The sequence below is a fragment of the Sinohyriopsis cumingii genome, chromosome 6, assembly GCF_028554795.1.
Source record: "Sinohyriopsis cumingii isolate HCF-2022 chromosome 6, ASM2855479v2, whole genome shotgun sequence".
Taxonomy (NCBI): domain Eukaryota; kingdom Metazoa; phylum Mollusca; class Bivalvia; order Unionida; family Unionidae; genus Sinohyriopsis; species Sinohyriopsis cumingii.
In genome coordinates this window covers 94170770-94197210 of record NC_142966.1, presented here as the reverse complement: position 1 = coordinate 94197210, position 26441 = coordinate 94170770, and the positions used below count along the sequence as shown (strand labels likewise).

Here is a 26441-nt window from a genome sequence, read left to right as displayed (position 1 = left end):
AGTAGCTAGGCCTAGTTTTGATATCAATTACGTTAACAAACAAACAAACTCTTGCCCATTCATAAGCATATGTTTTGATAGCTGACTGACCATTAACCCTTTTCCAAGTAAGGTAGCAACTATCAATTTCCTGCATATCCTTTGATGATAAAACATACAAACATGTGTTTTAAGATCAGAATCGGTGATCTGGATATATATTAACTGCCTCTTGAACACTATTTCATCATAAAATTAGTTTGAAACTTAAGTGAATCATTAGGCCTAACAGGAAATAATGGCGGACTTCGCTAAGACTGGGATGTACCAGTTTATTAGACTGTTTTCGTAAATCATCGGGCAAATACTTTCAGAAAAATATACAAACCATCGAAAGCAAAGCCAAGGTATTATTTTTATTAAAGATTTAACTTTAAAATGCAAATTATGTAGGTCAGAAATGTATGGGATAATGCTATGTTGTGGAATTTGTGAGATGCGCTTTAAGGTCTAAGATGTTTTCCGACTTGACACTATATGTGAAAATACAAGGAAAAAAACAACAAATCAGATACTATATAACCATTGCCTAAAATTACTACAAGGACGTAGACAAATATATAAACCATAAATTTGCAATCCTGTCAGTGGACTGTTATAATGAAGCTATATTAAAGTGAGTGATTACATTACGAAAACCTCTCCATCTAAAAACAGATGCACTCACATCTGTGTTGATTCTGTAGGAAAGAATGGACTGCAACTTTTGATGGAGGGACTCCTATTTTTACCAAAATGGGAGTCCTGGACTCCTAGTTTTGAAATCCTAGCGAGACCTCTGGGTAATGTACCCAACAGCTGGCAGAAGTGACCAAGGGTCGCAACATTGAGGAGGGAATGACCTGCCCATGACATTGTTGATTAATATCTTGGCCTGTTGAAAATCTCTCAACAATTTCCTCAATCAGTGAAGAATGAGGAAGGAGGAGGAGGTCAGGCTGAAGTTGAGCCCACCCACCCCCGAGATTTTCCAGACTGGAAAGGATCTTTATGAACTTTGGGCAGGCTTTGGGCACAAGTAAGAGGAGATGGACATCATTTATTGTCTTGTCAAAAAAACCCACCTCTTCCACATCTAACTGATGAAGGAGTGAGTGTAACAGAAGGCATCACTTGTGCTTCCTACATATCAAATTCATTAAAGTCTATCACAATTGAGAACTGAGGGAGAGTGTGGAGGTGAAAAGTGTATAGGAACACTGTGCAGTAAGATCCATGCTGCAACATGTTAAGTAGGGGATGAAGGAGTGGCCATGAGCTGGAGAGAAACTAAAACATGTTAGTCCTGGAAGAAGTGACACTTCTAGTGTTCTGAATGGTTTCCACTGTGATGAGGTAATGGCAGGACACAAGCCGCAATATCGCCTCAGTTATGAGGGCAAGATCCAAAAGCCCAAGGCCCCTGAGTTAAAGGGCCTCACATCCTACAGGGATTCACTGTGCAGAAACCATTTTTTTTCTTTCAGCCATAGTAACCTTGATATTTGACCTTCTGACCTTGAATTATATGTTTCTTCCTTGCACAAAGTGCTAGCTATCCACAAAGCTTTGTACTTGTAGACTGTGAATAACTCAAGTTATTGTATGGAAACAGTTTTCTTTGGGTTTTATTTCAGTTAGTGACCTTTGAGCTTTTTGACCGACAAAGCTAAGTAGCTGTAGATGGTCAACAACTCAAGTGATTATTGGTAGGAGACATCATAACAAAATAGGCCTTGCCTTATAGTGCAGTGAGCATAAAAAACCTAATGTCTTATAGCATTCATTCGGACTTGATTTTAACCAGAACAATAAAACATTTCATAAAATATGGAAAACATAATAATTTATTTCAACGACTCAACTCAAAATCGCTATCTGAGTAACCAGCTGATAAATCTGATTCAAGATGAGGTGAATTTAAGGAAGGGAGGTGGTCTTCTAAGCTTTGATACGGTAATAAAACTGGTAGACATTAACAATAAAATTTCTTTTTCTATCATATTTTAATCCTGAAAATATTGCATATCATGGTATACTAACATGATATTTTCACTCATGGCTTTGCCACCTGTTAGAATGTATAGATTTTGGGGGTTATTTGACCACAAGATGAAATATATCCAGCATTAACAGAAAAAGAATATCCACTGTTAATTAATACAAAGGAAAGAGGTCCATAAAGATATCCTTTTAAAAGAAGTCTGATAAAATGAGTTTCATTTTTAAAACAGACTTTTCATGCCATGTAGTAAAGAAATTTAACTTTATTGTGTGTGTAGTACTACTGCCTTACCGTTTTGATCAATGGTGAATCTGCCCAGGCCTGAGCCATCACGCAACGAGTATGTAATCAGACCATCCTCTTCTGAGCCATCAGGATCACGAGCATGAATAAACATTACTGTTGTGCCAACTGGTTCATTCTCATTTACATAGCCCTGAGCAAAGAAATTGTCAAACTCTGGTGGGTACAAATTTTCATTTACATCCACAATCTCCACATTTATGAAACAAGTTGATGTCAAAGGAGGGTTTCCACCATCCTGTGCTCGCACACTTATATTATGAACCTGACGAGTTTCATAATCCAATCTTTGTGCAATACGAATAGTTCCAGTTTCCTCATCAATTTCGAAGTAGTCATCCCCATACACAAGCTTGTACAAAACCGCTCCATTACTACCAAGATCAAGATCTTCTGCTGTTACTGTATTTACCACAGTGCCAATCGGTAAATCTTCACGAATTCGAACACTGTAAATTTCTGTCACAAATTTTGGAACATTATCATTGACATCTGTTAATGTAATAGCAACTGTTGCTGTTGATGATAGACTTATCTCCCCTTTATCTGCAGCTCGAACCAGAACATTATAGACCTGTCGAAGCTCCCTGTCTAAGACCTTGTTCACTATAATAATTCCACTTTGTGGATTTATGTAAAAATTTGTATCTGACACAATGCTGTACACTATTTCGGCATTCTTTCCAATATCCATATCAGAAGCATGAACTTGGGTGACAGTAGCATTTACAACAATGTTCTCTGAAATACTTGCCTCATACTTATTTCTCTCAAAGACTGGTGCATTATCATTTTCATCCCGAATTGTTACCGACAATGTAGCATTGGCTGAAAGGGCTGGTGATCCGAGATCTACCACCTCAATGACCAACTCATAGGTGGCAGTCAGTTCTCTGTCCAGTTCTGCAGCCACAACAATCTGGCCAGTCCTAGTGTCAATCTTGAAATGTCCACCTGGATCCCCTTCCTTTATAACATACACAAGGAGCCCACTGTATCCAGAGTCCTCATCTGTGGCAATCATGGTCAGCACAAGTGAACCAACTGAAGCTTTCTCAGATACATCAACACTAGAAGGTGAATTGTCAAGAAATTTGGGTGGATGCAGATTTTTCAGATGGTCATCATTATTGCTAATGGTGACTGGAGGTTCAATGTTATTTTTCCTTGACATTGTCACTTGTTCCTGGAGTTGTTGAGCAACATTCGTGTCTTGACACTTAATGCTGACATTACTGTTTGCAAGATGAGTGTTATGTTTAATATTCAATAAAGTGACCTCTATCATAACAGGATCAGAATTGTGTTCACCATCTGTAGCAATTATCTGCACTCTTTTCACATCATTAGGATCATTTTTAAGAGGGCATCTGAGTACCAGTTTGGCAGTAGTGGGATCCAATGTAAAACAGCCATCTGCATTCCCTGACACAATTCTGTATGAGATAAGGCTGGATGCATCCAAGTCAATGGCTGAGGTAACTAGAAGCTCCATGTTCACTGGGGCATCACGGGACAAAAACCCTGTACAATTTATCTTTTCAAACTTTGGGGTGTTATCATTTTGATCAAGGAGGTTCACTGTCAAAAAACTCTCCACCTCTTGAGCAAAAGGTGTACCCCAATCAGATGCCCTTACTTTCACCAGGTAATGGTGCCTTGAGGTTTCATAATCCAATAGCTGCTTTGTTTTAATTATTCCTGTAAATGGATCTATTTCAAAGGGTAGTGAATCAGAATTGGTAATGGAGTAACTTAGGAGACCATTTTCACCTTTATCCTTATCAGATGCTGTTACATGAAACACCTGATATCCAATAGGTACATTTTCCATGACAGATACTGAGGAGTCCGTTTCAAGGTTTGTAAATATTGGAGAATTGTCATTACAATCCAAGACAAAAATATGAACTCTTGCACTCCCTATTTTGTGTTTTTCATCGAGCTGTCCATCGAAAGCTGAAATTTCTAAATCAAAAAAATCAACTTCATCAGCATCAAGTTTCGAAATTGTTGACAACAGACCATTATTTCTAATTTCAAATAAACCACCCTCATCTCCATTTGTAATTCTTAATATGTGCCGGATCCTATTAAAAATGCCAGGAGTTGGTCCCAAATGTAACAATGGTGTGCCAACTGGTACAATTTCTTCTACAGAAATATTGTATGTAGCCTTTGTAAAGACTGGTCCATTATTATAGAAGTCAAGGACATTAATGAAAAGTGTTGCATTAGAACTCCTTGGAGGTCTTCCCATGTCAGAGACTGATAAAGTAAGATTGAAGCTACCAAATGAATGTTTTCTACTGAGAGTTTTGTTTAACACTATTAGAGACTCGCCTTCCTGATTTCCCGGAACAACAGAAAACAGTCCTTCTTTGTTGCCACCAACGATCTGAAGGGAATCAACTTTACCATTAAAACCCATGTCTCTATCAATAACAGAGACGATGGCTGCAACTGTTCCAGCTTCCCTTTCCTCCAAAAAAGGCAGATGATTGATGCTAATTTCAGGATTGAAAAAATTCACTTGTTCCACTTGAATCATCAATTTTGTAGTTCGTATTTTGGAACTGTCTTGGGCTTGTTTTGGTCCTCGATCTTCCGCCATAACTTCTAAGAAGTATGTCCCTTGCAGAACAAAATTCAATGGCCTTGTTAAAGTCACAATTCCTGTTGTGGGATGTATGGCAAATGTGTTTGTTTTCTGTACAAAACTGTAATAGATCTCTGCATTAATGCCTTCATCTCCATCATAGGCAGAAACTTTCAAAATAGAGCTATGAAGTGGTGTATCTTCACGTACCATGGTCTCATAATTCTTGTGGTCAAAAATAGGACTGAGGTCATTCAAATCGGAGACAAATATACTGAGATCAGCTGAAGTTTGGTGCACCGATCCAGTATTGTCCTTTGCTGTGGCCTGAATTTTCAGCTGGTACAAACTTTGAAATTCACGATTGAGCTTGCCGTAGCTTCCTGAATTAGTTCGAACAAGGAGAAAACAAAAATCACCTAATACATAGCTCTCAGCCTTAAATAAATCTTCATATTTGCCTATGATCTGGTATGTCACTTTGGGTGGATCATCAAGTGGAAGATACATGCCCATTTTGGTTGAAGGAGTTACAAACGTTTTTCCGAGAGCATTTTCTGCAATGGTGGCATTGTAGGCAGGTTGGGTAAACTGCAGATTTTTCAAATGCAGCACTGGGTGCACCCTTGTTGCTATGGCAACTGCTGGCAAGGCAAATGCTGACATCAAAACGAGCCACTGTAAGATGTCCTGAGCTGTTGCCATGGTAGCAGTGGCTCAACTCATGGCTCTTCACCTGGAAAGCAATGAAAAGGATAAACATTAATTGTCAAAATTACATAATCTTACATCAAATTAATCTCCTTTTGAAACAGTACAATATAATTGTTAAAATAACTGTAATTTGCACATTTCTGATTTAGCACAAATCGCAGCAAAAGAAATTAGGCAAAAAATAAAATGTGTGTCAACTGACCCATCCCCGTTTCTCATTGCCAACCCTAGCGCTTTTTTCCCCCAATTGTTAAAAAAGTATAAACAAATCACATTAAATGAAAATAAATAAACCGACCCGCCTATCCTATTTTAAAACTGGTGCAACAGGAAACACGCATTTTTTTTCTGACCTTAAGATCCATTGTTACCATAAAGAATCATGCCTTGACATTCAGGGTAATCTAGGATGCGAGATTATAGGAATGACATTAATTTCTATACAATCCCTTAGAGGGGCTGACACATAGTGGCTGAAAAGTATTTCCAGTATTTCAAGACATGACCATTTCTTCTTTTTAACTGATGTGTTGAAACCATTTCTAATATTCTTGAACAATAAGATTTTCAAAACAGCCAACGGGGCAGTAAAATTGGCACCATTTTCATTTAGGGCAAATTGGACACTATTACTTTTGGTGAAAATCACACATGCTAATACAACCATCCTTTTGGAAGAATTAGAGACCAGATTTTCAAAATGTTCATTCACTGTGGCAGCTATACTTGAGGTCAGATCAAAACATTTTTTTATTCAGGACCAACAAAATACTGTATCATCAAAATTAGTCGTTGATGAAAGCAACCATACTGATATGCCTCTCCATTTAGAAGGTACAGCAATATCAAGATTTTCAAGATGGCTGCCACAGTGGCCACGATGGATGTCAGATATGCAACATATTCATTTAGTAGCAACTAGACCTCATAAGAAGTCTTCTGGTGAAAACCCAAGGTTGATACCATCTTGGAGTAGAAATATTAAGATTTATAAGTTGGTTATTGTGATAGCCATTTTGGGTATCAGATGAGTACAATTTTAAAATGAGACCACCCAGAAACCATCTGAATTCTTCTAGTGAAATCATCATGCTAATATGATTTTCTGCTCATTAAGAGTAGCAATAAAAAAAATTTTAAGCTGGTTGCAAATGTTAGACTGGAATGTTCTTCATTTTGAGCCAACAAGACATCACAAAAGGGTCTTCTGGTGAAACCCAAATGCCAATACGACCTTCTTTTCAGGAGTAGCTTTAACAAGATTTTCCAGATTTTGTTATCTATCAGCATTTATTATAATAAATATACTTAAGTTTTTTGTATTACTTTTCTTTCCGAACTAATAAGTCATTAACTAAATGACAAATTGTGTATTTGCATAAATTTAGTCTCTTTTGTCATTATTCCAACCTCAAAAAAATTAAATCTTCCTCACCACTGGGATGATTTTTTAAAATGTTACCATAGCAACTGTCAAACACCTTACACTGGAACTCTGCTAACTACCACAAATCTTGAATGTTTTTAGAAACTTGTTGCCAGATACATTGTTTTAAAACAGATACTCATTGCTAGATACATTGTTTTAAAATAGATACTCATTGCCAGATACATTGTTTTAAAATAGATACTCATTGCCAGATACATTGTTTTAAAATAGATATTTATTGCCAGATACATTGTTTTAAAATAGAAACTCATTGCCATCTCAGTTTAATTCCTTTTAATGACTTTGGCTATTACTAGTGTCGACAGATATGGACAGACATTCACTAATGAAAAGTTTTATACTTATTTTTCTTCGTCTTTCTCTGATTTTAGAGACAGAGGACTAAAATTTCAGCATGAGCTCAGTGTGTAAGAGTATGATAATGGACAACAGGTCATCTCATAACCATTCCTGTTCAATGACCAGTAGCCAGTAGAAAAAATAAATGACACCCAAAAGTCAGCTGAATGTGATTTCGCATCATCGATTCAAGCATTACCTTTATTGCTTTTTTTAAAATCCTATATTCTGAAACTTTCCACCTCCTTTAAAATGGAAGGGACATTTTACCAGCAAATGGTCGGTTCTTTACTAGACCTTGGGAGTATCAATTTGAAATAAATCTGTAATTCTGATTAACGCATATACAAGGATTGAAAAATCTCTAAAAATTCTCACACCCACTAAGGTACAGTATATAGATGTACTCATCCAGAATAAACTCTACCAGCCATTATACACATATATACAAGTTGAAAATGTTAGCAATCTAAATTTGATCTTGTCAAATTTTTTCCGTGACCCTTCCAACACCAGTTGTAATTACAAATTAGGACCAGTATCAAACACTGAGTTATAAGTCAGATTTGTGTAAATGAGCTAGGGAATTAGACTACATAGAGTTATGACAGACCTGTGTACATGAGCTGGGGAATTAGATCACATCAGGTTACGAGTCTGAGTCGAATCCAAGTCGGATTTGTGTGTATGAGCTGGGGAATTAGAATACATCAAGTTATGAGTCGAATTTATGTGCATGGGCTCAGCAATTAGATCAAACTGAGCTACAATGGATTTGTGTACATAAACTGGGAAATCAAAGAGGCTCGTATGGTTGCTTACATTTTATCTGTCATACATGTACTTTATAATATCTAACAGGGAGGACACTCTCCCCTTTCTCGCACGACCTATTTAAGAGTAAACACTGAGATTTCAAGCAAAGCTTTGCAAAGCTTAGTAAACTTGGTACCCATATTTAGCTCGGGCATTCAACTGTATATCCCTATCCAAAGTTCGATTTAATATCATATCTTTAAGGAATGCCATACCATTTTCCCAAGCTACCGCTCCACATGGCCCTAATTGCACCCACTTAATATGCCAGTAAAACCCCGCTGAATGAAATACTGTCCTTTCACTGGTTACAAGAAAATAACATCCTGCACTTAATTATAATTTATTTTCAGTTGGCCAATGAGAAGGCAGTATTCGATTCAGCTCATTATTCTTGCATATTAAGCGGGTGTGATCATGGCCTTGGCGAGCAGTAGCATGGGGAAATGGTCTAGCATTCCTTAAAGGTATGATTGTAAACTAAACTTCAGATACGCATAAAAAGTCGAATGTCTGAGCTAAACATCAGTACCAAATGTATTACGCTAAACAAAATCTTGCTTGAAACAGCGTTTATTCTTAAATAGGTCACGTGAGAAAGGACAGCAGTGTCCTCCATTGTAGTTATTATATATTACATTTACGACAGGTAAATTGTAAGCAACAATATGAGCCCCTGTGTGGGGAATAAGATCAAATTGAGCTATGATCGATTTGTGTGCATGAGCTGGGGAATTAGACTGCACTGAGCTATGATCAATTTGTGTGCATGAGCTGGGTAATTAGATCACATTGTATCGGATTTGTGTACAAGAGTTGGGGAATAAAATCATACAGAGTTACAAGTTTGATTTGTGTGGATGAGCTGGGGAATTAAATCGTATTGAGTTTTAATGGATTTGTGTACATGAGCTGGGGAATTAGATCACAACAAGTCAGATTTGTGTATATGAGGTGGGAAATAATATCACATTGAGTTATTATGGATTTGTGTACATAACCTGGGGAATTAAATCACAATGAGTTATTTCGGATTTGTGTACATGACATGGGAAATTAGATCATATTACGTCACAAGTCGGATTTGTGTACCGGTACATGAGCTGGGCAATTAGATCGCACTGAGTTATTATGGATTTGTGTACATGAGCTGGGAAATAAGGTCACACTGAGTTATGATGGATTTGTGTGCATGAGCTTGGCAATTAGATCACAGTGAGTTACTAAGTCAGATCTGTGTGCACTGTATAGCTTCCCATGGGTTGGTGGTTCTTCCCAGGAGTTTCTCCAGGTTCTTCTAATAACCCATTAACAAAACTATCATCAACATGGCAGAAAAGTAATATAATTTATTCTAACATATAGTGACTGCTTTGCCAAACTGAATTAAATACAAATTATTTTAAAAAAACATAAGTGGCCTGATGTTATTAAGACTTAATTTCATTATTAATCAACCTCAACAAAATAAAATAATTGAAGGTACAGTACATTTTTCTGAAGTTCATAGATCTAATTTGAAATATTTTGTTAACATCAAGGATAAATTCAATGTCCTTGTATTTTATTCTATCTATTTATATATTTTTATAATGAATGGCAAGCTTGAACAATTATACTGCCAACCTCATTATAGTGCTAATTTATGAATGGACCATCATTTCGTAGGGAACTAGTGTTAACTGTACTCGAGTGCACAAAATTTGTATCTTGCTGGTACAGGTATATCCCACTTAGTTATAGCGAAGCAATTATTCCCACAGTCATTAATGTATTAGTAAGGAATTGCATGCACATAGGTACAACAATACAAATAAAGAGGGTTCAATAAAAAAGACATCTACGTTTTCAATTAAATATGTCAAACATAGATGTCTTTTCACTGAACAGCTGTAAACATAGGTGTACAGTTCACAAACAAAACAAAACCAATTCACAAGATTTTTAAAACACCTGAAATGTTTAAAAATACTTTAGACATTTTATATACTTGGCACATACAGTACTGTACAAAATAATAGAGTTCAATCATGGAGCCATGTGCACTTGTGGCAGGCTAGGCATGTGCACAAGAAGTATGTGCGAGTTTGTGCATGTGATTTGGATTTTTAACACAGCTTTAACAATTTTTCAGTCATATTGCTACGATGTCTGCAGTATGACAGTTTTATAGTGATGTCTAACACTGATGCATCATGCCACAAACATGTAGCATGATGTCCCACCCAGTCACACTATCCTGACACCAGGCCAACCAGTCCTGACACTAACTTCGTAATGCTGATAGTATCATTTTTGTAAGTCTTTGGTATTACTCGGCCAGGGATCGAACCCATGACCTGCATCCGAGGTGGATGCTCTAACCACTAGGCCACCAGAGTGGACTCAAGAAGTGACATAAATATGAATCACAGACGACTTGTTGCAAAAAAGGGTCTACATTATATGATATAAAAATAAAGTAGCTACATGAAAGTATGTATGAGGAAAAATTTTGCCAACAGCTTCCAATGAGTCTTATCCCAGACTCTTCCTCAATCAAATAAACTGACAGTTATGTAAGGCCCACAATATAGATTTACCTGCCCCCACCCCTACAAAATAAGCTGCTGTTCTATGTTGTTTGCTAATGCAGAAATCAAACCTTGTCATATTCTTGTAGAAGATAATAGGTTGGTTGGTTGACTGGCTTTTTTTAATGTCACTTTAGCTCATTCAGCCCCAATCCTGCCTGTAGGCGTGATGAGGCTGTACCCTACTTCCGAGCTCTGCAGCATCAAGGTCATTTAAGATACGCCAAAATGGGTGGTATTACAAAAAAGCAGACAGCTGTAGCTCTACAATGATACCAAATAATCTGAAAGTTCTAGCTGCACTACAAAATACAGAGGGAAAAACTTCATTTTTGTACCCGTTTATTTTTCACCCAAAAATCGCCCATGGTCAGAATCCGATTTTGTGTTCAGATTTTAGACCTTCTGGCCTCAGATCTAAGGCAAACTGGTCTAAACTGCACACAGACAGTTGAACCTCTGCAAAAACTAGGATAAGTTGGGCGTTTGGAATAAAGAGTGGTCTAAATACGAAAATGACAGGCCCATTAAACAAAAAAAACACAACAGAACTCCAACATTTACCTATCTAAACATGCACGAGAAAAATAACCAAATGGAAAAGGATGTTTCTAATACAACTAGGCATTAGGCTAATGGAAAATCTGTTGAAAGTCAATGTATTAGGATGTATTCAGAAACAGACCCCAAAATGTGTTTTCAACTCGCATTTCAGGCGAAAATGACAAAAATCTCCAGGGCTGAATGAGTTAAACATATCACTGGCTATAAATGAAGATAACGGTTATTAATAAAAGAAAATTTAAAGAACAAGTTTGGGAGATAAATTTAACTTCTAATTTTTCACTATCTTCTGTTCCTTGCATAGTTGGAACCACAAACTTGACAGAGACCAAGAATTCATCATCATTACAGAATCAGCATTTTCTCAGATAAGTAACTGATGCGTTCCATGTATTTAAGCAGTAGTAGCTCTGCTGGATGAGCATCAGACACATAATCCAGGGATCAGAGTTCAATACCCACACAGGCCAGCTGCCTCCATGTTACCGGGACAGGCACTAACCTGCCACTTCCTGAAACTGTAAGATATAGCCAAATATGTGCAAACGTGCAGTTAAAAACAATTTTTTAAAAACACAAACCAAAAAAAAACTTTGAAAGTAATCTCTACACCAGTCAATTCTGGTGCCCAGGTTTACACCTGCTGCGTAGATCAGAATAGACAAATCAAGGGTTATATATATAATTACATGTACATACAAAGATAAAAATACAAATCCTGAAAGTCAAAATCTTGCCTGTAATCATGGAGTTATTTCAGTGTAGGTTTATCTATTGTATTTTAAAAAAGACCTCTTTGATCTTCAGTTTAATAGACAATCACCCATCACCATATACATTTTGTATACAAGAGATTAAAAGGTGTGATTGCAACACACATTTGAAAGTAAACATACAAGCAGGTTTCAATTATTTCAGACGCAAAAACACTAAAATGATTAAAGCTGCTCCTGACTCACCCATAAGACAATTTAATTTATCAACTACACCAGCCATGTATGGCCACAGAGTATCAATAAGAGGAAACAGACAATTCCCAAACCAAACTTAGAAACCGTGTGGAAACAGACCATGGGCCACAGTATGCTGCCATTTTATTTTCCTGTTAAGTCATGGACTCCAGTTTAATATAACATCAACCTGAAGCTTTTCTGGGGTGTATGGTGGACAGGCTAGACTTATGTGTTTGTATGGGATTCCCACAGGTTACTAACAATCTCCATGTCCACTCATTTAAAGTCCTACACAGATCAGATTTTCCATTACTAAACATATAAAACAAATGAATTTACCTTATTCCTCCAATGAAAAGATTCAAGGTAAAGAAAAGTCTAAAAGACTATTACAAAAATGGCACCACTGCCCTTAAATAAATGTACAGACTTCCTGATACATTTTCTACTGAAGTAAATTTGAAATCATGGATAAGAGAGCAGTGGTTGACATCGTCATCACTATACATTTCCCTACTCGCTCATCCGGATAAAAATTCAGATACTTTAGTACTACCGGTACTTGAATTTTCCATAATAACAAAATTCTCAGGCATAACTGAAAAATTAAAATTTTGTAACTTTTTCTAACTTTCCTGAGAAGTGAAAATAGAGACTTATTTTCATAACAAGTGGAAACCCTATTAAAGTATTAACTTTATATATAAAAAATATGTTCACTGAACATGGATGCCCCACCAGTGCCTGAAAACAACTTTAAACACAAACTTACTGGTGACATTCTCATTAATCGAGTTACTTAGGCATCGCTCATTCAACCAGTTTGATTGATTAATTGAGTACATGTGACTTTTCATCATCGATATTCCTCATGGTACCAACAAATTTATTAAATTATTATTACTACTGAGCTGAAATAACCCAAAACTACATAAATTTAAGAATACAACTATAGAAATGATAGTATAGACTGTAATCAATTGATGACAATGCAAGAATATTTTGTTTCATGCTTTTTATCCAAATTTAAAATATACTTTAGCCATGATATAAGCGACATGATTTAAAAATGACAAGCAAAAGTTAAAATGAACTTTTACTTTCCTGGAAAAAAGAAACAATCAAAAGTGTGGGCCTACTTTGGGTTCCAGACAAAGGGAGATGGTACGCAAGGAAAATCTGACAAAAGCGATTTGCAAGTCATGCAAAAAAATACACATTCAATAATGGTTAGTAAAAGACATCTGCACATGATCTCGAATAAAAGTGTTCTTATTTTCATTTTACAATCTTTTCTTGGAAAGTCTGGCATATTTTCAAAAAAAAAACAAAAACATATCAATAAATAAATACTGGTTTGTATTATAATGTTGGTCTAAAGGTTAAATCACAATTTTTTAAAATTTCTATAAAAGTGTTCTATAAAATAAAAAAAATAAAATTTTTGAGTAATGGAGAGGTTTTGACATGTTTTATATTCATTTATTGTTTTAGTCTAGCATCTAGTGTTTCTTCCAAGAGGGTTTTCATTCTAGCAGGCAATCTTATAAATTAAGTCATACAATTTTGCTCAGAATGTTGATCGAATGACTCAGTTGTACCTACATATTTACCTTAGTCAACATTAGTTCAAAGTTGAAAATTATAGAAGTTCTGCTTATAAAACACTACTGTTAATGTTAATTAAGTTCATCATTTAATTAACATCAAGATTAAGTGGTTCTGTTCATGTATCTATAATCTTATTATTACATCATTTTATTTACATGACAAGTGATTTTACCTGTTCATCTGTTCTCACGTTCTTGTTATAAGCAAATGAACACAATTTTGATAATTTCATTTTATTTAAAGAAATATAACAAACAACAATCCTAAATTTAAGTCCTATTACAAAAACTTTGATTATATAACATTTATACCATAGCTAAACTTGATGCACTTTGATCATTTCCGTCATGCAGCAGCCATATTTAATTGATTAATAATCGATCATCAATTGGTTCCTGTAACCAATGATCATGAAATGAAATTTCAACCGATTCCCAACACTAAATCTATGACTTCCGTCTGTGTGCTTGTGTTTCAGTGAGTAAACTGCTAAAACTGGAAATTCCAAATGATTGTGGAATGCAAAAATGCAATACAACATTGAAAACTGTTAGTATCATGGGCCTTAATTTGATTAAAAGGCCATGGCGGCCAAGTACTTGCCATGACAGACTCGGGACCAAAAGGGTGAAGGTTCAAATCATACCATCATATCAGCACAATTAGGTTACCATACACTGTCTTTCAGAAGGGCACTTACTACAATTTCCTCAGCACCAAGTAACCTCCTGTGTGGCTATTCTGTAAACGTTCAACCAATCAATACGAAACCTAATATTTTTGTTCAAGTTACCCTTTGTTTTGGCTCTTCTTTTGTTTTTTACTGGTATGGGCAAGTGAACACTTATGCACAGGGACAAGTACATCATTTGGTCTATGCCAAATATTCAAATGTTTGGTGTTTATTTGATCATAGTTTTACGGTATTTTACATTCAGGTTGGGACCCACTTAAAATCTATATTAAGGTCTAGTTTTGATTCCTAAGATCCCTTTAAAAAATCACAAACTAAAACTGGGTGAACAAACACACAACTGGTAATACCATATCATGATGCTGTCATAATGGGCATAAAAAATTTAAATATGAATATGGTATTCATTCCAAAAGTTTTATAAAAGTCTGATTCTATGACTGAATGAAGACTGGTTATACACCGTATCAATTTCCACCATTTAGTAACAGCTGTAAATATGTTTACTTGATACTGCAATGTTCAAGTTCAAATTTGGCACACACTTATTTATACACTGTAAAATATGTTACATTTTATAGCTGAAACCCATGAGTATGCTGAAAAAGTGAGATTTCTTCACACGTTACTCCCAAACAAACGTATAGCCTTCATTTCCAAGGAGACATAACTGAAAACAAAAAGTTACTCTATAACCCAAATTTAAAACATCATACATAACAAAACTTTCACCCTAAAAGGGTTTCCTTCTGAAATGAGGAATGTTTCAGATCCGTCTCACCATTCACTGAAATCTGTGCAATCATAATTATCATTTACAAAAAACTCCAAAACAGAAATTTTCTGTTTTTCTTCACACACTGCTTCCAAAGTATATTTATGGTAATGACGTCCTGTGATCATGTGACTGTGACTGTGAGCATAACACATCTGATTGCTAATTCCAGAAAATAACCTTAAGGTAATCACTGGATTATATAGTACTAAGTGTGGTCCACAATACCTTGGAAAGGATTGAAGATATTAATGGATTATGATTGGAATACTGAAGACCTCAAGCAAACTGAAACAATTTACTTCAATTCTTTTGGCAGGGTCAATTTGGCATTGGTAGCTGAAGTTTATCAGATAGATTACATTATTTCTGACCAGAAATAATTTTAAAAGGATTAAAAATGTTTATGGCTTATAGTTGGAATAGTCATTACTAAGGGCCCCAAGTGGCATAATACAGTTCAGTTTGACTTCAGTATTTAAAGTTTGGCAAGATATCTAATAAGCCGGCATTATCTCCCAGTTCTAAAATAACTGAAATATTGCATAAAATTCAGTAATGGATGAAACAGGAATTTCATTGATTGGTTCTGCCATTCATGTGAAGTTGATTTTACGCAAAACTTCCAAAGTTTGACCCAGATAGCATCTATTTTAAGCAGTCCTTGGAGGCAGTGAACAACCTGAATCGACCCAGAGGCAAGAAACAATTTAAACTTCTTGGTGGACAAGCTGTAGAGACATTATCAATTCCAATGAAAATTCAGGCTCAGACTCCATAGGAAAACTGGATCCATCTTCTCCTAAGTGTGGAGACCAACAATGATGAGGACTGCCACAAATATAATCTGCTAAGAAAGGTGAAAAATGCTTCTGCTACTGCTATGTATATGTAATTTGTAGTATTTGTAAGCTTTTCTTAATGATTATGTATTTTGTACCTGACTTTGTCTAAAATCAAGTAATTGGTGTGTATCTGACTAGTGACATTTATTTTGCAAACAAAATAATACGTAGCAAATATTTCTCAAAATAGAATGGAATAAATATTCAGATCATTATCAGTAAAAGCTTAATGTTTATTTCAATCTGATTTAAAGATAGTCATGAATCTGACGTTAGAATCTTCTAGATAAACAAATTATCTGTTGACATTTACAAAACTTGTTGGTTTTCGCTCTTTTCCATTACTTAGTTTAAGACGATAGAGTGGTAAAACTACATATAAAGACAGTATGAAAGGCAACAAGGTACTATAAGATGATGTTTTAATATATAAATTTGTTCAATAGCTGTAATTTTTGTCCATCTGCAACTAAAAATGGGTCAATGAAAATCCTCAAAAACTGCAATACTCCTGATCTGTCCAATGGTGACACCTGTTATGTCACATGTACGCAACATGATGTACATGTAAAAAAGTGTATAAGGCTCAGGTTCCAAAGTGATATACATATTAAAAACGTTACTGTATAACTTTAATTTCCAAGGTGATATACAGGTTAAAAAGTGACTATGGTAATTTGATTGACACTGTATCGGATATGTGATTCACCTGGAATCTGCCATGTAGTAAGATAGCTGTGCCTGGGAAAATACAATTTTAAAAAAAAAAACATGCTGTATCTTTATGGATTGTGGTTGGATAAGTCATTTCTGAAGACCTTGAGACAATTCTAAACTCAAACAAAGAGGGTCATTCATGCAGCATGAACAGCTAAACATTTACTCTAGAAAAAAACATTTGATTATTTTAAACTTAACCATAGTAAATCATAATCATTCCTAAGGCAGACATAATAACGTCTGAAGTTCCATTTTATAATTGGCTGACCAACATTTAACAGCACATTTTTGTCTATTTAGTTCCATGGCAACTAGAGTAAAGTGACTTGCAGAGAGGCACAGGGTACATGTACACCAGTGCCAACACAGGATGTTCTGTCAGCAGGATGAAAACCCACAATCAATAATCCATCACAACTCTGGAGACACTGATAGATTTCAAAATGCATTCACAGATACTGGTAAAATCAGTGATATTTTAAATCGCTGATGCTAGTGAAGTAGTTCAGTCACAAATTTCAAAGCAGACTAAACATCAGATGATTTCCAAATCAAACAAACCAAAAGCCTCAGCACTACAGCAAAGAATGATTTCCTTTTCCTGCCAGGTCATGTTTTGCAAGGGTGAACAGTTCAGTATCCAAAAACATTTTCAGGGGTATATATGGCTAGCCCCTTGTTAGAACAATTTAAACCCCATACTAGGGAAATGTTTATGTAAGTTACAGCCCCATCTCTCTCTCATGAATTAACTCTTGATTTCTCTTTAAAATTATGGGCAAGTGACATTGTTTTACCTGCTAGCAAAACTTCTGACTTGTCCCCAAGTTATGAATGCAAGCAAATAAAAAAATAAAACTCTATACATTTGCCTTCATGGCCTCCCATCAATCAACCCAACACAAAATGTTAGATTGTTTACCCAAAATTTAATTTTTATTCTCAGGTGACAGGGTGAATCGAGTACAGTTTGACTGGCCCTGCATTATTAGTCATGGTGATAGAAGTAAGGCCAATCCCCCACACAGAAAATAGTAACAAAGGATCTTAGTCTTCAACCATTCCACATTTTCAGCTGAATTAATGTCGTCAGTCTGAGAAACAATGTGAGCAGCAAAGTGAATAAATTTATGAAGCTGAAATCCTGTGATTGAAAAAGCAGAACACTTACGATCAACTACCACCACTTTCAATGTTCAGAATCATTGAATTTTTACATTACAGGGCTGGGTAGATCCTTTCTTTCTCTCGGACTGTTGATCAAGGTGATCAGACATATATGAATAGGCAAACACCTGATGGGTCAATAATATGCATTGCCTATGATCAGTACAGGTTCCACAACCAGGTTATAAACTGTTTTTTAAATTCTACCTGTATACACATGCATGTTTGTCCTTCTACAAATCAGATGGTAACCCAGTAGACCATATATAGAAAATTAGTCCACAACCAAACTCTGAGAAAGCACTGAAATATAACATGAAACTGTCGGCTTTAAAACTATATACTTTCTTTGAGAAAATAGTAATAATTCTTAGTTAGCGTTTTTTTTCCACCCACATAGAAAAATAATGCAAAACACGTTACACCATGCAACAGCCAACTGGCATGACCCAGCATCCATACAGTCCTTGAGGTGGGGAACAATATTTGTTAGTCACTGTTTAAGACCAAATGCAAACTCCTTAAAGTGATGTCATTTAGAATATGAATGGTCACAGTAGCTAGCTCACTGGTTAGTGTGCAAGACTCACAAACAGAAAGGAGTGGGTTCAAATCAGATCATTGTGGTTACAAAAGTATCGGGGCCCCGAGTGGTCGAGTGGTCTAAAGCGCTCTCTGTTACGGATCACTGCCATCTCACCTCTGTCTGCATGGGTTCGAGTCTCGGATTCGGCCAATGTGGGTATGTGAGAAAGCTTGCCAGTAGCTTCTCGAGGGTCGGTGGTTCTTTCCGGGGTTTTCCCGGGTTCTTCCTCTACCATTAATACTGGCCGCAATGTATAGCCTATCGTGTGCTGAAAAATGACGTTAAACCCTACAACAACAAAAGTATCTCCCTCCGGGGCAAGCCAATTTACCCAAACTGCCTCAGAACAATACAATTTTAAGTGTTGCTGTACGGTAAAACTAAACCAAGCCAATCATTCAGACTATCATGAGCATCTAAGAAAATCAGCTGCCGTTTCATTATTCATATTAACACCAACATAAATCACCCACCAAATAGAAAATTTACATCAACTGCCTTCATCTACTGGTTTAGCCTGTGTACTATATGATCTAAATTTGCATACTTGGAAATTTACCTTAACATGAACTATACTAACATACGACATGGATATACATGTATAAATTGTATATGCACACAGTACTACAATCCAATACTGACCTGTGCATGAGACAGGATATATTACCCAACCCATGTACAGGTATAATACATCATACATGTGGCATACAGGTAAAAGTGTATACACCATGCAGACAGGCAGATATAGCGGACTCTAACTTTACACAGGAAAATAAAATAATAAAGTCATTTTATAACATGGAATTTATGTACTGTACAAGTCAACAAGGGTGAGGTCTCGCCAGATGAACAGTAACTTTAAAATAAAAACTGAGAAGCATGTGAAGTATTCAAAATTCAAGAACAGGTAATAGTGCAGAGACCAATCCCATGCGTGGATGAGATAATAGGTGTGCAATTTAGGAATAGGCCTTGTCTGGTGAATCCCCTAGTGCAAGCAGTCAACTTATGACCTGTTATGACTTATAACTTGTCAGAGGATCTGGATGCTCACCAATCCCTTTTTGCCATTTTCAAAAAGAGCATTTTTGTAGGGAAATCTTGCTTCAAGATACAAGAACAATCTTCACTGATGGAAGGGGGGTAATAATTTTGTCAAATCTTAACAGGAAAGGTGAAATATGTGACCTAAGTTTTCTTTAAACATTACTCCATTAGAGGTTTAATTAATTATTTTAATCCATACAGTTCTTCAAAAGACATCAAGCGGACATAAAATCCTAATCCAAGTTTCCCCCGACTCCCACACCCAATCCATGTTGATATCTGGAGTTGTTTTCTTCCACTGCAACACGCACGTCAAAAGATCTAAAATCAGTTGGGAAATCTAAGAGGAGACTAGTATACAAAACTTCGAGGTCATTTTTGCCAATAGCTTTCATTTGGACCACCTCAACTATTTACAAAATAAGGTTAGAGATGGTGCAAATGCACCTATATTTTTCACTTGCAACTTCCCAGTCAATCCTTCGATCAATCCAATCATAGAAATAGCTGAGGAAATCTGAATTCATTGCAAAAGGGGGGGGGGGCATAACTATTTCCAGTGAACAAAATCAGATTTTTTTTATTGCCTCTTGCAGAAAAATAGCCAAGGTGGCCTGAATACGGTAATTATGACTACCAAAATCTATTCAAAGGGCAAATATCCAAGTAAATCCTTCAAGGATCATTACTAATGAAAATTCTGCACACAAAAAAGGTGAAAACAAATAACTTGACCAAAGCTTTATAATACTGAGCCCCATATAAAATCTATCTTCAATGTATTATGTCCTTCTACATTTATGGGGTAAAAACTATCTAAAATTATCATGCATGGGACAAAGTGTATTAATGGATGTGAGTAACAATTTATACTTCTACAGAACATGACCTTGAAAGTTGAAAGGGCAATTTAAAAAAGCTTTCCAACATGAATCCTGAACACTGAGTGGTAGCTGATATTTTGAACAGCATGGATTTCTGGATTTCAATTCTGCTATTGAAAATCCCATTTTTCATATTCTGTATTCCATGGAGAAATGTGGTTATTGATTCTATTTTCAAATCATACTTAAAGCTTTTTAAAAAATGCTTTGATTGGGGACTTCAAATCAGATTCATGGCATATTACTAAGTGTAATATCAATGAAAACGCAACAGACATATGAAAACTAAAAACAGGAATTAAGTCCTGTAGTTATGGAATAAAACATCAGCCATCAATAGGTAACAATCAAGCCTTATAGCTACATGTGCAAATCTCCTAGGGCTGCAACAGGCTTTTTAAATAAAAGGGATTTGAGCACCAAGAGTCCTATAATACCATTTAGAGAAAATTCCTGATTAGCTGCGGAAGTACAAGACAGTTTTTCTCAGTCAGTGACTCTCCCTATGATGGCCAGAGAGAAACCCTAGACTGAATCTGGGACCAAAACAGTGAACAGCAAATGTTTTTTCACAATTAATTCAAGTTTATGATGTATATGACTTACTGGATATGAATCAAATGAAAATACAGGCTACTGAGTATATCAGAACCAGTCAGGTGCAAGACAGCACCTGACAAGTTCAAAGACTTCTTTCATGCCACCCACGAGTGTAATAGAAAGAAATGGCCCTCCGTGTATTTACACGCTTGTTTATCCCCACAACTCGTGTGGGTTTCTGACTTAAATCCTTTCAAGAAAAAGTATTAAGATGGTGATAATGTCACCTGGACAGTTTTCTTAAAAAGTTTTTTGTCACCTTTCATGTTGCCACAACTAATAAGCTCAGTGAATTTTACCTTTGATGGTTTGTTTATTTTTGCTTCTTAAAACCGAACGAGTCTACTTGCACAAAATTAGTAATAAATGTTTAGGTTTAGTGATTACAATGATGACATGTGAACCTGGTAAAGAATTTACCATGAGAGAAAACCTTAATTTACACTTGCTATTAAATAATGACACAGCTATTTTTTAAATCTGCTGATTAATTCAATGTTTGGCGACAAACACAAGAACAAATTCTAAATCCTGAAGTAAACTTGTAAATCCATTCCAAAATTTATCTTTTTGTTGTTACAAGTGAAGGCAAACTTCTTTAAACTTATGGCATACTCAATAAATGGGTGAGGATGCCAACAAATTGTATGCTATGACCCAAAGCATAAGCTCCTTTTGGGTAGGGAAAGACCCCAAGGTATTACACAAGGGTCCTACTATGACATGTGTTGACTCTTCTGTCACTAATCATGCATACGGATTCAGACATGAGACAACTTGACGTTATTTGAAATTTATACATCACCCTCAGCCAACTAGCCCTACCCACTAGGGCAAGATCAACATTCCAAAAGTGTTATCATAAAATGAACAGGATTATCACAGACACAAGTTTCATGTGTCTAACGTCGTACAGATCATGTGTTCAGTACTGACTAGTTCAGTAACGGGTAACATTTTTATAATTTGTTTATACATAGCTTTACATAGAAATTGTTAACTTTATATGGCTCCTCATACATCCATATTCCTTCGGAAGGGTGTTATTTACACACCCCAACAAACATATGGCAAAACTGAAAGTTAAAAGTACATGGACATTTTTCGACGAGGCCAACCTAAAGGTGTGATCCAGTAAAATCCAGATCGACCATTGCATGCTTTGACATCACAATAAAAACTAGCTATGTTGAAAAACATACTACCCTATATTGTGAGAATTCAATTCCACACGATCTTTTTTTGAACTGTTTAGGACCTGGCCACCATTGTAAAAGTCCACAGCAATAAAAAAAATTCTTCTGGAAGTTTCTTTAAAACTGTTAAGGTGGAGAGAATTTGATAATCATGACTGAATAAAATTTAGTTAAACTATATTAATATTAAATTTCAGAACTACACTTAATATTTAATTTACCTTGACTAATTGTGCATACATGACCAAATTGATACACATTGCTTACTTATTTATGCACGGAACTACTAGGTCTGTCAAGAAAATCAAGGGTGGATGTAGGACATGCAGGAGTAATTGTACAGAGAAATGGGAACCTGGAAATGGGTGAACATAAAGTAGAGCATATATGGGATTGGCTGGCCAGGACTGGTTGATAATGAAAGTTATTTTGTAGGAAAAAGTATCTTTTAAGAGCTTATCCAAAATGTAACTGAAGAAAGTAGAGACACTGTTTTCTTGATGGAATTTCAATCCTTTAACAGTTGAGCTTGGAACATTCATTACTGAAATTAGCACCTGATTTTTTGGTGCAGAATTGAAAGCATGCGTTTCAAACACATGTAGGTCCAGAAAATGCTGCAGCTCATATCCTTTTCTCTACAAAGAAGCTGACATCCAGGTTTCATCTATACTGATAAAAAAAGATCTGATCATGAGCTGTCAGAAATTTAAAGTTATTAAATCTTTAATATCATTTACTATGGCAACTGAATTAGTACTGTAAGTCCTTTAGCAGTGGAGGACAAATTCAAGGACAATTTACAATTATACAACCACAGACTGTACCACAATATCTCCACACTTACTGGAAGGTGTCAGCAATTTAAATATTGTCAATATTTCCATAGAACAACTCCACAATATCAAAAAATATTACTGACATGCTTGGACAAGACAAAATTTTTTGCTGTAAAAGATAAATAAAATTTTGATATATTACTTACAATTTGCTAAAATGTGACCTAATCCCACCAAAAATGAACAAGTACCATAAGATATATACTGTAAATATTTACTTGCATGTCAAATCCATCTGCAAACTGCAAAGACTTAGCTCTGTCATTACACATCATGCTGGAAGATCTGGGTCTATGCAGTATAATCAGTAGAAAAAGCAACATAGATCCTGAAATGCTGGTACATTATGAAAGAGCAGATCAAGGTCTATGTTGTTTTCAGCTGGACTCGACTTGTAAGTGGATACAGATGACAACTTATGCATGAAATATAGCTATAAACACATATTTCAACATATTCAATTTACACAGTCACTTAAGGAAAACTAGTGATAAAATCATAAAGTATTCTTTGATATTATTTTTCTATATAATCACAGCTCCAAGAGCTTTTATGTTTTGTTGCATTACATTCAAACATTTTCAAGTCTCCGATCAAAGTTAAAGTTTGTTACCCCCAGCTCATTTGTAGTGAAAATGCTTATTGAAAGCTATTTTGTTACCTAATAATACATAGATCTCAAACCATTACTTACTCTATTCAAAGAAAACAAACTCCACTGTAAAAAAAAAAATCTTCATCCGACGGTAGACACTAGCATTATCAATGTGGAATCAATCACACTGATTGTGTATACCTCATCTCAACTAGCACAGTAGGGGACTATCATCGCCGCGGTCCTTTAGGCTGAGGTGTTGTGTCGACAGCCAGGCTACCTGGATGAAACTGTCAGCACAATGATTTCCAAACCATACTACATTAATAGCTTCCTCTCCTATATAAATGCATCCAATTTTAGCCAGCCTTGCAAAATGACTTATGAAATAAATGCTATTCCAAACAAAACACAGTCCTGTTGGACAAATATAGCCCCCCTACATGTGTGGAAAGTGTGCCAACTTACTGAAGAATACCACCTTTGATTAAGTTGCTGCACAATTTTATTCAACTAGAGGCCTGTCTAAATCCTCCATTATCCATTCTAGGTGATCAGACAAAGGGTAACATAGGAAGAAGAACTGAAATGAAAAACACTTGAGGACTTGAAGAACTAAAGTATATGCACATAAACACAATCTAAAAGTACTCCAAGGTCGATTCCTAATTAACCTCTTGCTATAGTCCATCCAGCTCTTCATGTTCATCCCAGAATTGGGTTGAGAAGAAGAAAAAAAATAACAACACAGACATCACTACAACCTTCATAATACTGTGAAACTTGTCATAGCAAACATCTCTATCTTAAGTGCACCTGCTCATTATAGACAACATTGATTACCTGCATATTTAACCTCTGTACAAAGAAAACCACTGCTAATATAAGACACAATGATCCAGTCCATTCAATGTCCTTTATTGACAGCTTCACTGCTACACAATTCAGATTTCAATATGCCTGTTTTTTATGGACTAATAATTAATAACAGCGTTTCAACTTAAGGTATGGTGAACAATTTGCTCACTTAAATATACCCCCACGTCTCCAGCTTCCTAAAACTACCCCAATAATGGAGAGGAATTTAGATCTGTAATTTCTGAAATGAGTGCAAATACAATAATTAGCCAACATGCATATATTTGATGATAACCATAATTTATCACAAACTTGGTATGCTTTATTACATATAGTTTGTGCAGTGCACACTTCTGATACTACAACATATTTGACAAATCACTTTATGTGAATCAGATTTGGTCCATGAAATTCTGGCACAGTATTCTCTTTACTTATTGACTGCAGCAATGGGAAATTTCCTTACCCTGCTTTCTGAATCTGTTTTTTAATAATTAATACTATCAATATTTTGGTGGCCCTCTCTCTAATCGATTGCCCATAGGGCACTGGGAAAAAATGCCACATCTATCAGGATATGACCAATTTACCCCACAGTGGCTCATTAAAAAGAAAATTAAGGGTATAAGTCAACATATGGGGGTTGGTTGTGGTTGAAACCTGTTTATAGCTCCCTGCTCTATGACAAGCATGGTTTAAATGTTACCTATAGAAATAAATAAACTCTGCTTTAAAATTTAAAAAATGCAAATGCCAGTCTTCAAGCTTATGGTTAGGCAACCACAGCATTCTTCCCAATCAAGCAATGCAACTGTTCAATTATAAATACATTAAATCTGGAATAACTATACTCAGCATCATTTATAGGATAGATAGGTACATTCTCTGCATCCAGTAATAATGAATATCCAACAACGGGAATGCTTTTTCTGCCAAACACAATACTGCATCGATAGTAGTGTAATTTACACACTTTAGTTGGAAACATGGTAAAAATTCTCATCAAAAAACAATGTATATGACGCATTTAATCTAACTTGAGTGAACAATGTGACATCAGGAATTTCCAAAATTCTGAGATCCAGTGGTAAAAAATGGTGCTTTCTGTGTCAAATGTTCTATTAATTCGGAAGGACACTTGTTCTTTTGAATATTAATTTGTAATATAAATCTATTTTTAAATGCTAATGGTTATAGAACTGTGCATCATTAATTCAAGTATTTTTTAATGCTCCAATTGAAACCTCAGTGTCTATGCCAGAATATCTTTCTCTGTAAACTGTTTCCATTACAATAAAAAAAAAACTGTGATAAACAAAATCACAAATAGGTAATGATTTAATATTAAATTTATTAAACTCACAAAAGCTGGACATATTTAACATGTTTTAAAAATTCTGTATGAAATCATTAGCCATTTGAAATCTTATATGATAAAGGTTCAGAGAAACTGCCAGGTTTGTTGCATTCACAAAATTGTGTCATATACTGCAATCATCTAAATCAAAAAGAGCAATAACACTTATAAAACTTCAAAAGCAAATCTTTAGATCATGATTATGTGTACCAAGTTTCACAGCAATCCATACAAAGCTGCAAGATAAGCTACTTTCACAAGACTGTCTCACAACGCATTCTTCTGCTTGACAAAACTGACCATAACTAGCAAAAACTGGCTAGCAGTGATTCG

The 26441-nt window shown here is 35.6% G+C and overlaps 1 protein-coding gene across 3 annotated transcripts in view; it reads right to left on the bottom strand.

Annotated features, from left to right (window-relative positions):
* Positions 1–26441, bottom strand: part of LOC149797466 (protocadherin Fat 1-like) — a 299704-nt gene that overhangs the window by 259280 nt on the left and 13983 nt on the right. For all 3 annotated transcript variants that reach the window (XM_089962274.1, XM_089962276.1, XM_089962275.1), the window contains exon 2: positions 2315–5661. In XM_089962274.1, the coding sequence (XP_089818400.1) occupies positions 2315–5630 (3316 nt within the window). In that variant the 5' untranslated portion in view covers positions 5631–5661. The remainder of the gene's footprint in view (positions 1–2314; positions 5662–26441) is intronic.